The sequence below is a fragment of the Nerophis ophidion genome, linkage group LG02, assembly GCF_033978795.1.
Source record: "Nerophis ophidion isolate RoL-2023_Sa linkage group LG02, RoL_Noph_v1.0, whole genome shotgun sequence".
Taxonomy (NCBI): Eukaryota; Metazoa; Chordata; class Actinopteri; order Syngnathiformes; family Syngnathidae; genus Nerophis; species Nerophis ophidion.
The window spans coordinates 51,193,088-51,206,750 of record NC_084612.1 but is presented as its reverse complement, the minus strand read 5'-3'; the positions used below and the strand labels follow the sequence as shown (position 1 = coordinate 51,206,750).

Genomic DNA, 13,663 nt, shown 5'->3' with positions numbered 1-13,663 from the left:
TTTTTGCTATCTTGAAGGAGTTTGCAATGCCTTTGTGCCCAGACGCTTGTGTAGAGCTCAGCGAACCAGAAGGGTCTGGCGAGAGTCAGGTTAGAAATTATTTCCTTATTGAGGGACAATTAAATAACACTTAAAACATTTGTCCTTTCCCAGGCACACCTTCCTGGTTTTGGAGTATACATATTTGAAGTTTTGGCACCAACTGCTAGACTAGATGTAACCAATTAAAGTGTAAGACTAAATGTGAACAATCTAAGTCTAAGACTAGATGTGACCGATCTAAGTCTAAGACTATATGTGACCGATCTAAGTCTAAGACTGGATCAGACCAATCTAAGTCTAAGACTACATGTGACCAATCGAAGTCTAAGACTAGATGTGACCAATCTAAGACTGAGACTAGATGTGACCGATCTAAATCTAAGATTAGATGTGACCGATCTAAGTCTAAGACTAGATCAGACCAATCTAAGTCTAAGACTAAATCAGACTGATTAAAGTCTAAGACTAAATCAGACCAATCTAAGTCTAAGACTAGATGTGACCAACCTAAGTCTCAGACTAGATGTGATCGGCAGCCATGCCAGAAACTTGAGGGTTGCAGGTTTGCTCCCCCGTTCTTGTCATCCAAATCACTGCCGTTGTGTCCGTGGGACACAGAACGACCAGTGCTGCTCACACTGGTGAATAAATGATGGGTGGTGGTCGGAGGGGCCATAGCCACGCTTCCATCAGTCTACCCCAGGGTAACTGTGGCTGCTAATGTAGCTTACCACTATCAGGTGTGAATGTGGAGTGAATTAATTATGGATTCTTACTTCCCTGTGAAGCGCTTTCAGTGTCTAGAAAAGCGCTATATAAATCTAATCCATTATTATTATTATTATTATTATTATTATTATCATTATTATTATTATTATTACCATTATTATTATTATGACAAGATCAAACTGATCTAAGTCTAAGATTACATCAGACCAAAAAAGTCTAAGACTAGATGTGACCAATCAAAGTCTGAGACCAGATGTCACCAATCTAAGTCTGAGACTAAATCAGACCAATCTAAGTCTAAGACTAGATGTGACCCATCTAAGTCTAAGACTTAATCAGACTGATCTAAGTCTAAGACTAAATATGACCAATCTAAGTCTAGGACTAGATCTGACGGATCAAAGTCTAAATGTCAAGACCTATGTCTAAGACGAGATGTGACCGAACTAAGTCTCGGACTAGAATTTACCAATCTAAGTCTAAGACTAGATCAGACTGAACTAACTCTAAGACTAGATGTGACCGATCTAAGTTTGGGACTCGATGTGACCAACCTACAAACCCTGTTTCCATATGAGTTGGGAAATTGTATTAGATGTAAATATAAACGGAATACAATGATTTGCAAATCCTTTTCAACCCATATTCAATTGAATGCACTACAAAGACAAGATATTTGATTTTCAAACTCATAAACTTATTTTTTTTTTGTAAATAATGATTAACTTAGAATTTCATGGCTGCCACACGTGCCAAAGTAGTTGGGAAAGGGCATGTTCACCACTGTTTTACATCACCTTTTCTTTTAACGACACTCAATAAACGTTTGGGAACTGAGGAAACTAATTGTTGGAGCTTTGAAAGTGGTATTCTTTACCATTCTTGCTTGATCTACAACTTAAGTTGTTCAACGGTCCGGGGTCTCCGCTGTCGTATTTTACGCTTCATAATGCGCCGCACATTTTCAATGGGAGACATGTCTGGACTGCAGGCGGGCCAGGAAAAAACCCACACTCTTTTACTACAAAGCCACGCTATTGTAACACGTGGCTTGGCATTGTTTTGCTGAAATAAGTAGAGGCGTCCATGATAATGTTGCTTGGATGACAAAATATGTTGCTCCAAAACCTGTATGGACCATTTAGCATTAATGGTGCCTTCACAGATGTGTAAGTTACCCATGCCTTGGGCACTAATACACCCCCATACCATCACAGATGCTGGCGTTTGAACTTTGCACCTATAAAAATCCAGATGGTTATATTCCTCTTTGTTCCAGAGGACACCACGTCCACAGTTTCCAAATATAATTTGAAATGTGGACTCGTCAGACCACAGAACACTTTTCCACTTTGCATCAATCCATCTTAGATGAGCTCGGGCCCAGCGAAGCCGGCGGCGTTCCTGGGTGTTGTTGATAAATGGCTTTCGCTTTGCATAGTAGAATTTTAACTTGAACTTACAGATGTAGCGACCAACTGTAGTTATTGACAGTGGTTTTATGAAGTGTTCCTGAGCACATGTGGTGATATCCTTTACACACTGATGTCGGTTTTTGATGTAGTACTGCCTGAGGGATCAAAGGTCCGTAATATCATCGCTTATGTGCAGTGATTTCTCCAGATTCTCTGAAACTTTTGATTATTTTACTGACCGCAGATGGTAAAATGCCTAAATTCCTTGCAATCGCTCATTGAGAAATGTTGTTCTAAAACTGTTCGACAATTTGCTTACAAATGGGTGACCCTCGCCCCATCCTTGTTTGTGAATTACTTAGCATTTCATAGAAGCTGTTTTTATACCCAATCATGGCACCCACCTGTTCCCAATTAGCCTGCACACCTGTGGGATGTTCCAAATAAGTGTTTGATGAGCCTCCCTCAACTTTACCAGTATTTAATGCCACCTTTCCCAACTTCTTTGTCACGTGTTGCTGGCATCAAATTATAAAGTTAATGATTATTTGCAACAAGAAAAAACATCTTTATCAGTTTTAACATAAAATATGTTGTCCTTGTAGCATATTCAAATTCATATGGTTTGAAAATTATATAACACAATTTCCCAACTCATATGTAAACGGGGTTTGTAACTCTAAGACTAGATGTGACCAATCTCAGTCAAAGACTAGATGTGACTGATCTAAGTCTAAGACTAGATAAGACCGATGTAAGTCTAAGACTGGATGTGATCAATCTACGTCTAAGACTAGATGTGACCAATCTAAGTCTGAGACGAGATGTGACGGATGTAAGTCTAAAACTAGATGTGACCGATTTAAGGCTAGGACTCGATGTGACTGATCTAAATCTAAATGTGACTGACCTAAGTCTGAGGACTAAATGTGACCAATCTAAGTCTTAGACTAGCTGTGACCAAACTCAGTCTAAGACTAAATGTGACCAATCTAAGTCTAAGACCAGATGTGACTGATCTAATTTTTGAAACTACATCAGACCAATTTAAGTCTAAGACTAGATGTGACCAATCTAAGTCTAAGACTAGATGTGACCAACCAAGTCTAAGCTAGATGTGCCTACTCAAAGGCTAAGACTAGATGTGACCAATCTAAGTCTAAGACTAGATGTGACTGACCTAAGTCTGGGACTAGGTGTGACCAATCTAAGTCTAAGACTAGATGTGCCCAATCTCAGTCTAAGACTAGATGTGACCAATCTGGGTCTAAGACTAGATGTGACCAGTAAAAGTTTCATTTTGATATTTAAAAGGAAGATAAAACCAGATATTATATATAGATATTTAAATACTTTGTTATAGTATATTATTATTTAAACAATTACATCAGTCACATCCAGTCTTTTTCTCACAACATTACGATTGTTTTGCTCTTTTATTCCTACATTTAACTTTTTTTTTGGATTGACATGTTATTTGAAAATACCTAACTTTGAAACATTTTAGCTGATACATTAGGTATAAAACGTGCGCAAAGTATCGATGTCGGATAGGTATCGCCGCGTCTGAATGTCACTTGGTATCGGATCGGATAGAAAATCAGCCGTATCGCACATCGCTGTCAACTGTTGCAATTAGCTTGTCCACACTACAAAACTACTGAGCCAAGCGCCACATTACCCTCAAATGTTTGACTATGCATACCGTAGCAGCGTGGTGCGTTCATTGACACTTTAAAAATTGGGGACTTGAAGTACATTAATCAATCATGTTCACCCAAAACCGACCCACACTAAAACCGCAGCTTATAAAAACTGAGGTGTCTTTGTACTCGGATCTATAAAGTATAAAAAAAGCTGAAATATTACAATAATAATAACAATATTTACAATATTCGAATCAGGGCAGATGTCAAATGAACGACCGGCGAAAACGTCAACAAAAAGGTCAGGTCCTGCATATTGTGCAGGGTTCCATTTATTACCATTAAAGGCTGCTGTTGTGTCAGTACCGCAATATACAACACAGGAAGGGACTGTTCAGGGGAGATGTTGCTCTCCAGTGGAACGAGAATGATGATGTCTGATGGAATAGCGCACACAAGGTTACACAATTCAAACCAGAGGTTTAAATGGCCATATCTTAAACAAAAAATCCAACTGGGAACTTATGGTTCTGTATTTGTTGATGCCACATAAAATAAGCATTACTGTGAACACCTTGGATCATGTATTTAAAAGTTAGACTCATAGGCGTCTGACATTACTAACAATCCCCTTCATAGTCAGTTTCACATTGTAGTAGAAGAACACAACACAAAACAAATGTATTTGTTCTGCAAAAAGGGATAGAAATCTAAATATAAACATACTGATCCTAAAATTAAAATAATATATGAGAAAATAAGATTGATTGTTATAATCATGAAGCCACATGCGGCCCTTTAGTCCAGCCTTAGTGGCTCCCTGGAGCATTTTTAAAAAAGGATTGAAAATGTAAAAAGATGGGTGGAAAATATTTTCTGGTTTTAGTATGTTTTTTGTTTGAGGACAAACATGACAACAACTTTCCTGATTGTTAGGAAGCTTACTGTTTAGTATATTTGTGTTTATGCTTCACTGATGAGACTATTTGATGAACATAGTTTTGTCCTACTAATGTCAGGGGTTCTTAACTCACCATAGTGTGGACTGTGACACAACAGTTTGCTTCCAATCTTCTCATTTTGTCCACCAAACATTTTATACTGTGCGTGAATGCACAAAAGTGCGCTTTGTTGATGTTATTGACTTGTGTGGAGTGCTAATCAGGCATATTTTGGTCAGTGCATGACTGCAAGCTAATCAATGTTAATAGGCTATTTAGGCTAGCTGTATGTACATATCGCATCATTATGCCTCGTTTGTAGGTACAATTGAGCTCACTTAATATCCTTTACTTTTATCTTCTTATTATATACAGTAATTGAAATGTGCATGTCTCATGACACATTAGCTGTATGTAATATTGGCTGCATTTCAGATAGTTGTGTGCCATGTTGTTCCAAACATTACCTAGCTTGCAAAAAGATTGTAATAAATCTATTAAAAGATGACAGCCTGACGTTTCCTTTAACTTGGACACACACATTTATACACTTGGTCATTAAAAGCCAGTAATTTCTAAGAGTTGTCTCACTTTCTGAGTAACCTCTGATTTACTAATGGCCTCTAATGTTGTAAAAATGTGTAGAATAAATATTACATTTCAACATTTCTGTCAACGAAGATATTCTTCAGCCTGCGACACATAGTCATTTAGATAGTAGGATAATATGGCTAATATAGACACTTACGTCATGTGTTGCCTTTATTGTAAGACTTATATATAATACTTTCAATTTTTTGCGGCTCCAGACAGATTTGTTTTTTGTATTTTTGGTCCAGAATGGCTCTTTCAAAATTTTGGGTTGCCGACCCCTGCAGTAAATTAAACAATACAAACACATTTAAACGTCCCTATAATTAAAACTGAAAAAAAAAATAAACTAGAGGTCCAGCCCAACAATTGGCAAACTCATCACAGTGAATCAAGTCATGACTTTTGTGGGGTTTTAACACATGTTGGGTAAATAAATAATTTTGTAAGTGAGCTTATTGGCGTCGTCTTGACTGGCTGTGTTTGGAGGCCCGCACATCAACAAGCCTTCTGTCAAACATGGCGGTGGAAACACATTTTGCTTCTGGACATGAAAACTTTGAATCGTCCCATCTTGTAAGACTCCATATTCATAATTAAGGTAATTTTCGGTCACCATATCCATGAAATGAAATGTTCACATCAAGATGCAAGATGAGCATGGTAATTAGAGAACTAAAATCCCAAGCTATGGACCTGATAGCCAGCGTTGCTCTTGAAGTTGTCAGGGAGTGAGGTTTACTGTACCAACATACACATGGTCCATGGCCTCTGTTGCACCTACCCCATAAACCTCACTCTTACTGGAACTCGCGTGGTTCCGTCCCTGCCTTTCTGTTCCACCAGGGACTCGAATCCGGTTGGTTGGTTATGATTGGGAAAGGCACACAACTGTCTAAATGAAAGGTCCACACTTGACAGTGCATGGCAGAGCACAACCCAAGAATGAAGTCCAAGGAATTGTCTGTAGACTTCCGAGACAGGAGTGTTTCCAGGCGCAAATCTGGGGAAGAGTATAGAAAACTATCTGCTGCCTTGAAGGTCTCAATGACCAAAGTGAATTACATCATCCATAAATGGGAGAAGTCTCCCTTGAGCTGGCCGGACGTCTAAACTGAACGATCTGGAGAGAAGGACCCTAGTTAGGGAGGTGACCAAGAACTCGATGGTCACTCGATCAGAACTACAGCATTCCTCTGTGGAGAAGGATAACCTTCCAGAAGGACAATTCATCAATCAGGCCAGTATGGTGGCCAGATGGAAGGCATTTATTAGTCAAAAGTTTGCCAAAATACACCTGAAAGACTCTCAGACCATTAGAAACTAAATTCTTTGGTCTGATGAGACAAAGATTGAAGTCTTTGGCGTGAATGCCAGGCATCACGTCTGGAGGAAACCAGGCTCCGCTCATCACCAGGACGAAAAGTGACGCATAGTAGTGGCAGCATCATGATGTGGGGATGATTTTCAACTGAAACAACTGGGACACTAGTCACGGTAGAGGAAATGAAGCAATGTACAGAGAGTTGTGGGAATTTTTTTTTAACTTGTCCAAGGTGACTAAAGTGTGTGAATGGTGGAACGATTCGAATCGGGTGAGAAATGTGGGAATTGTACGAGTTCAAAAAATGACCATTCATTTTTGATGGGAAGAATGACCCGGAAAAACGGAAATTCTGTGTAATTTGGGATATTTTTTGCAAAACATTTTTGCGGAGCTCATTATTCTCAGTCAAGCCGAACATTTTGATGCTAGAACGGTCCAGATTGGAGGAAAACTGTGGGCTGTGGAGCGCGCCAAATCTTTGCAGCAGAATGATAATGAGTAGATGTTTTTTTGGTGTATGTGAAAATGCTTGGGCTATTACTATAGTAATAATAATAATAATAATAATCCATCCATCCTTTTTCTACTGCTTATTCCCTTTTGGGTATAATAATAATAATATTGATAAAAATATTAATAATAATTATTATAATTATTATAAATGTAATATTTTTGGTGTAGAATCTTATATGTGAGAATGCTTGGAGATTCATACAATAATAATATAAATTAAAAAAAAACATAGTAAATAGATGACTCTATATCACCCCCCGCGACCCAGAAAGGGACAAGCGGTAGAACATGGATGGATGGATGGATGGATGGAATGCTTGGACATTCACACAATAATAATAATAATAATAATAATAATACTAATGATAAAAATAATGATAATAATAATGAATATATGATTTTTTGGGGTGTAGAATGCTTGGACATTCACACAATACCACCACTACTACTACTACTACTACTACTACTACTAATAATAATAATAATAATAATAATAATGATAAATGGATTATTTTTTTGGTGTATAATCTTATATGTGTGAATGCTTGGACAGTCACACAATAATAATACTAATAATAATAATAATAATTATTATTATTATTATTATTATTATCATTATAAGTATAAATATAATATTTTTTTGGTGTAGAATCTTATATGTGTGAATGCTTGGACATTCAAACAATAACAATAATAATACAAATACTACTACTACTACTACTACTACTACTACTACTACTAATAATAATAATAATAATAATAATAATAATAGTAAATACTGTAGATGTTTTTTGGTGTATAATGTTCTACTACTACTACTAGTAATAATAATAATAACAATAGTAATAATAATAATGATAATAATAATAAACATATGTTTTTTTTTACATGTGAGAATGCTTGGACATTCATACAATAATACTATTATTAAATAGATATTTTTTTTTATGTATAATCTCATGTGTGTCAATAATTGGAAATTCACACAATACTACTACTACTACTACTACTACTACTAATAATAATAATAATAATAAATATATGTTTTTTGGAATATAATATTGTATGTGAGAATGTTGGACATTCAAACAATTATTTATTGAGCTATTAAACAACCGCCTTCCATCCAAAGAAGAGAGCGTTCTGGCCTTTCTACCGAATTATTTGCTGCCAACAAATTAATTGTCATGGTGTCAGTTGGCATCTCTGCGGGGACGGAGGCAGCCATCTGGACTGATGTGCAGTAATTGGAGTCAATTGTGCGGAGTCAATGGAGCGTGGAGAGCAAACAATGGCGTCATGAAAGTATAAGAAGACGAGTGTCGGGGCTCCTTCAGGCGAGGCTGGAACACACTGGCACTTCCAACCTGATGGACTCTTGTCTGCACTCGCCCAGGAATGCCGTCAGAGGAGTTTGTGCGTGGGATGTTGTATTTATCCCTGACTGTGGTGGGCATCCCTGGCAACACCGCCATCGTTGTGGCCTTTCTCTCTGTCTTGCACCGGGACAAGCGCCTCCTCGCCGCTGATGCCATTGTGCTGCACTTGGCTTGCGTCAACCTGGTGGTGGTGGCCGTGCGTTGCCTGCTGGAGACGCTGGCGTCCCTCCGCCTGGCCGACATCTTCAGCGAGGCCGCCTGCAAGGGTGTCATTTTCGCCTACCGGACGTCCCGCTCGCTCTCCATCTGGTTCACCTTCGTCCTCAGCGCCTACCAGTGCCTGAGCATCGCCCCTCCCGGGTCACGCTGGGCTTCCTTCCGGTCTTTGCTGGGCCGCTATTTGTGGGTGGTGTTCCTGGCCCTCTGGCTGATCAACACGTGCATGACCTCGGCCGCCGTTCTCTTCTCCCTCAACGCCATGAACGCGTCGTTGTCCGCCAACCACGGCATCAATGTGCAGTTCTGCTACGTCAACTTCCCCTCCAAGCTCTCCAAAGAGGCCAACGGGGCAGCGCAGGTGGGCAGAGACGTGGTGCCCATGATGCTCATGACGCTCGCCAGCCTCATCATCCTACACTTCCTTTACAAGCACAGCAAGCAGCTCAAGGGCCTTCGCGGCGCAAGCGGAGGAAGAGGCGGCAGTTCGGAGCGGCGGGCGGCCAAAGTCGTGGTGGCCCTGGTGACTTTGTACGTGGTCCTCTACGGCGTGGACAACGGAATCTGGGTGTACACCCTCACAGTGAGGAAAACCATGAGCAAGTCGCTTTTTTCCGACCTGCGTATATTCTTCTCCTCGCTGTACTGCGCGCTGAGCCCGGTGGTCATCATCGCGTCCAACAGGAAGGTGATCGGCCGACTTCGGTGCGCCGTGCAGTCCAAAGTTATCAAGGAGGGAGCGACCACTCTTTCCACTCTCTAGTGACCAGAATTTTGTACAAACTTAAAACTAATATAGCCATTGAAGTTCAATTACAACGTTGCATGAATCAAATTAAGAACGACTACCCAGGTCACTTCTCAAAAGTATACCTAGCATATGACACAGACGTCATAACGCCATCAAAGCTCACCTTTAAAAATTCACACCCAGCCCGATCAAGGATGAGGCAAAAGGTAAAAATATATCTATTTCTGGCAGTAAGGGGTCAGAACGTACGTGCAAGTTTTACTTTTGGATCTAAATGCCCATAACTGTGATGCAGTCAAGGAACCTCAATTAAACTTAGAAACAGACTTTTCTACAAGTGTTTGTAGTTTCAAACACAGGGGTGGACTTAACTCCTATAGAAGATGCACTAACCTTATTGTAATTATAATAAAAAAGGCAAACTATTTGTGGCAGCTTGGGGGGAATACGTGGAAGTTTTACTTTTGCATCTAAATGCTCATAACTGTGATGCCGTCAAGGACCCTCAAAGAAAGTTAGAAACAGAGTTTTCTAGTTTCAAAGACAGGAGTGGACCTTAAATCCTATAGGAAATGGACTAATAATAATATAATTCTAATGCTGCGATGAGGTGGCGACTTGTCCAGGGTGTACACCGCCTTCCGCCCGAATGCAGCTGAGACAGGCAACAGCACCCCCCGCGACCCCAAAAGGGACAAGCGGCAGAAAATGAATGGATGGATTCGAATGATCTATTATTATTTGAGTTATCCATTGATGATAATTCTACGTGTAGCATCTTATTGCTACTCTAAAGCAGGGGTGATCATTTCAAGGTCCAGGGACCCTTCATTTTATATGGAACGCGAACAGCTGGAAATAATATGCGTCAATAAATTACTTTCTTACTAAATGTAGTAATTTTTTCCATTTTCACAGAAAAAAAAACTTAATTACATATATTTTACATCTGAATATAACACAGAAATGCAACAATAATATACATATATATGTCGTAATAAAAATAAATACTTATATATCTTGCACGGATTATGTTTTTAAAGCAAGTTATCCCTCACCCTTACCAGAATTTTACTGTAAAAAAACGTTTTCCATTTGCTGTAATACACAAACAACTTAAAATCCTACATTAGAAAAAAAATCTGTGGTAGTTTTTTTTACATTTGAAGTAAAAACAAAACACACTGTCAATTTCATGGTACTATTCTGGTGACTGAGCTGCAAAATTTTTCACTGGAAAATTAAAAAATTTTTTTTACAACGTTCATGTCAAATATGTAATAAAATACAGAGGCAATTATGTATTATCATTGGGCAAATCCTTAATCCTTACACCAGGGGTCGGGAACCTTTTTGGTTGAGAGAGCCATGAAAGCCAAATATTTCAAAACATATTTCCGTGAGAGCCATATAATATTTTTTAACACTGAATACAACTAAATGCGTGCATTTTTAAGTAAGACCAACATTTTTAGGGTGTAATAAGTTGGGGTGGTATAGCTCGGTTGGTAGAACGGCCATGCCAGTAACTTGGGGGTTGCAGGTTCGATCCCCGCTTCCGCCATCCTAGTCCCTGCCGTTGTGTTCTTGGGCAAGACACTTTACCCACTTGCTCCCAGTGCCACCCACACTGGTTAACATGTAAAAATTAGATATTGGGTTTCACTATGTAAAGCGCTTTGAGTCACTAGAGAAAAAGCGCTATATACTTCACTTCTTATTCTTTTTAATAACATTGTTATTCTAAAGCTAACCAATAATAAATATAATACTTCTTACCATTAATGCAACTTCTTGAACAGGTGCGAGAGAAAATGAATGGTTGGATTAAAATGCATGAGAATGTTTTATAATTTGAACATTATTTTTAACACTGTGATTACCAGCAGAATTATTCATTACTTATCGTGTTAAGCAATGTCAGCTAAGATTTATCTGAGAGCCAGATGCAGTCATCAAAAGAGCCACATCTGGCTCTAGAGCCATAGGTTCCCTACCCCTGCCTTATACAGTTATATTTATATATATATTCACATATTCACACACACACACACACACACACACACACACACACACACACACACACACACACACACACGCATACACACACACACACACACACACACACACCCACACACACACACACGCACACACACACACACACACACACACACACACACACTTGCTGTTACATCCCTGCTCTAAAAGAAAGGGAACAAATTGACAAATTTAAAATCATATTAATGACAGCTTATATGTTTATTTAAATCTATATCCTGGTCATTTTATGACACATTTGTTTAGCCTTTCCTGTAGAAAATAAACACAAACAAAAAAAAGTTTTCTTTGTTATTATTTGGGAAGGTTCCTAAAATATGTTCTTAATCCCATCCTTAAAAAATCCAAAACTTTGTTCTTTTTTATTTACATGCATTTTAAAAAGCTGGTTTGCATTTTAGAAAGCTGTTTTCAACATTCAATTTTTTTTTTCAATGTATGTAAGCATACCACGTGAATAAGTTTGTGTGTATTGGGGCAGCCACTTTGGGTTTAGAGTGGGATGGGGGGGCCCCTTTAGGAGTCTTGTGAATGGGGGCCCAGAATATGGCCCGCCAACCCTGGCCACATGCCAACATTTATTCTGTCTGATGAGCATCAGGAGGAAGCACATTCATCATGAGAGAGAAAAAAGGACAACTTGAGTTATAGCAATAGCTCCATGACTTTGTGCTATCCAAAGGAATATTTTTCCTCTTATCTTAACAAAGTGAATCTGTTCTATTGTGCATTTATGCGCTGGGTGTCTTGTAAACACTTCACAATGTTATTGCGCCGTGTATTAAATAGGCTGAAATAAACCTTGCTCCTGCGGCACATTTATTGCACTGCGGTCGCTCTCAATGACTCTCTGCTCTTTATGCTGTTTTGTTTGTTTGTTTCTCAGCCACCAAAAAGACGCGGTGATATTTTAGAAGTGATTCAGGCCTAGATGTTTTGCAGCCGCCTGTTCAGCGCCAATTATGGCGCTGCGGGGAGAATCCTATGCTAATGAGGTCCCTGAAGAGTCTCCCTGTGGGTGAGTCGAAAACAAAATGCGGGACAAAAGTTGTTTGGTGCGGAAATACATGCAAAAATGTCAAATTGTTGGAGGAAACGTACAGGGTGAGGGATTTTTGGGGACATATGCGTGCAATTATGACTAATATTCGGTCTGATTGCTCATTCGTGAATAAAGAAAAAAGGGTGTGACATTAATAAACACTGTTACAAAGGTGAAATGGGCTGTTATTGCTGTTGGTCTTGAATTAGGTCCTGACGTTGAGCAACTCAAAGATAACGTTGGAACATCTTTTTTGACGTTTAATCAATGTTGGGTTCTGACTTTGATTTGACCATTGACATTTTTTGCCAACCAAAATTCTACAACACAAATACAAAGTTCAAACAACATCCATCCATCCATCCATCATCTTCCGCTTATCCGAGGTCGGGTCGCGGGGGCAGCAGCCTAAGCAGGGAAGCCCAGACTTCCCTATCTCCAGCCACTTCGTCTAGCTCTTCCCGGGGGATCCCGAGGCGTTCCCAGGCCAGCCGGGAGACATAGTCTTTCCAACGTGTCCTGGGTCTTCCCCGTGGCCTCCTACCAGCTGGACGTGCCCTAAACACATCCCTAGGGAGGCGTTCGGGTGGCATCCTGACCAGATGCCCGAACCACCTCATCTGGCTCCTCTCGATGTGGAGGAGCAGCGGCTTTACGTTGAGCTCCTCCCGGATGGCAGAGCTTCTCACCCTATCTCTAAGGAAGAGCCCCGCCACCCGGCGGAGGAAACTCATTTCGGCCGCTTGTACCCGTGATCTTATCCTTTCGGTCATGACCCAAAGCTCATGACCATAGGTGAGGATGGGAACGTAGATCGACCGGTAAATTGAGAGCTTTGCCTTCCGGCTCAGCTCCTTCTTCACCATAACGGATCGATACAACGTCCGCATTACTGAAGACGCCGCACCGATCCGCCTGTCGATCTCACGATCCACTCTTCCCCCACTCGTGAACAAGACTCCTAGGTACTTGAACTCCTCCACTTGGGGCAGGGTCTCCTCCCCAACCCGGAG

The 13,663-nt window shown here is 39.9% G+C and overlaps 1 protein-coding gene across 1 annotated transcript; it reads left to right on the top strand.

Moving 5' to 3' along the window:
• Positions 1 to 8,486: 8,486 nt before the first annotated feature.
• On the top strand, positions 8,487 to 12,828 carry LOC133542140 (olfactory receptor class A-like protein 1). Its single transcript, XM_061886003.1, has one exon. It carries the CDS (start codon positions 8,603 to 8,605, stop codon positions 9,560 to 9,562), a length of 960 nt encoding a protein of 319 aa, XP_061741987.1. The 5' UTR covers positions 8,487 to 8,602; the 3' UTR covers positions 9,563 to 12,828.
• The last annotated feature ends 835 nt before the right edge of the window (positions 12,829 to 13,663 follow it).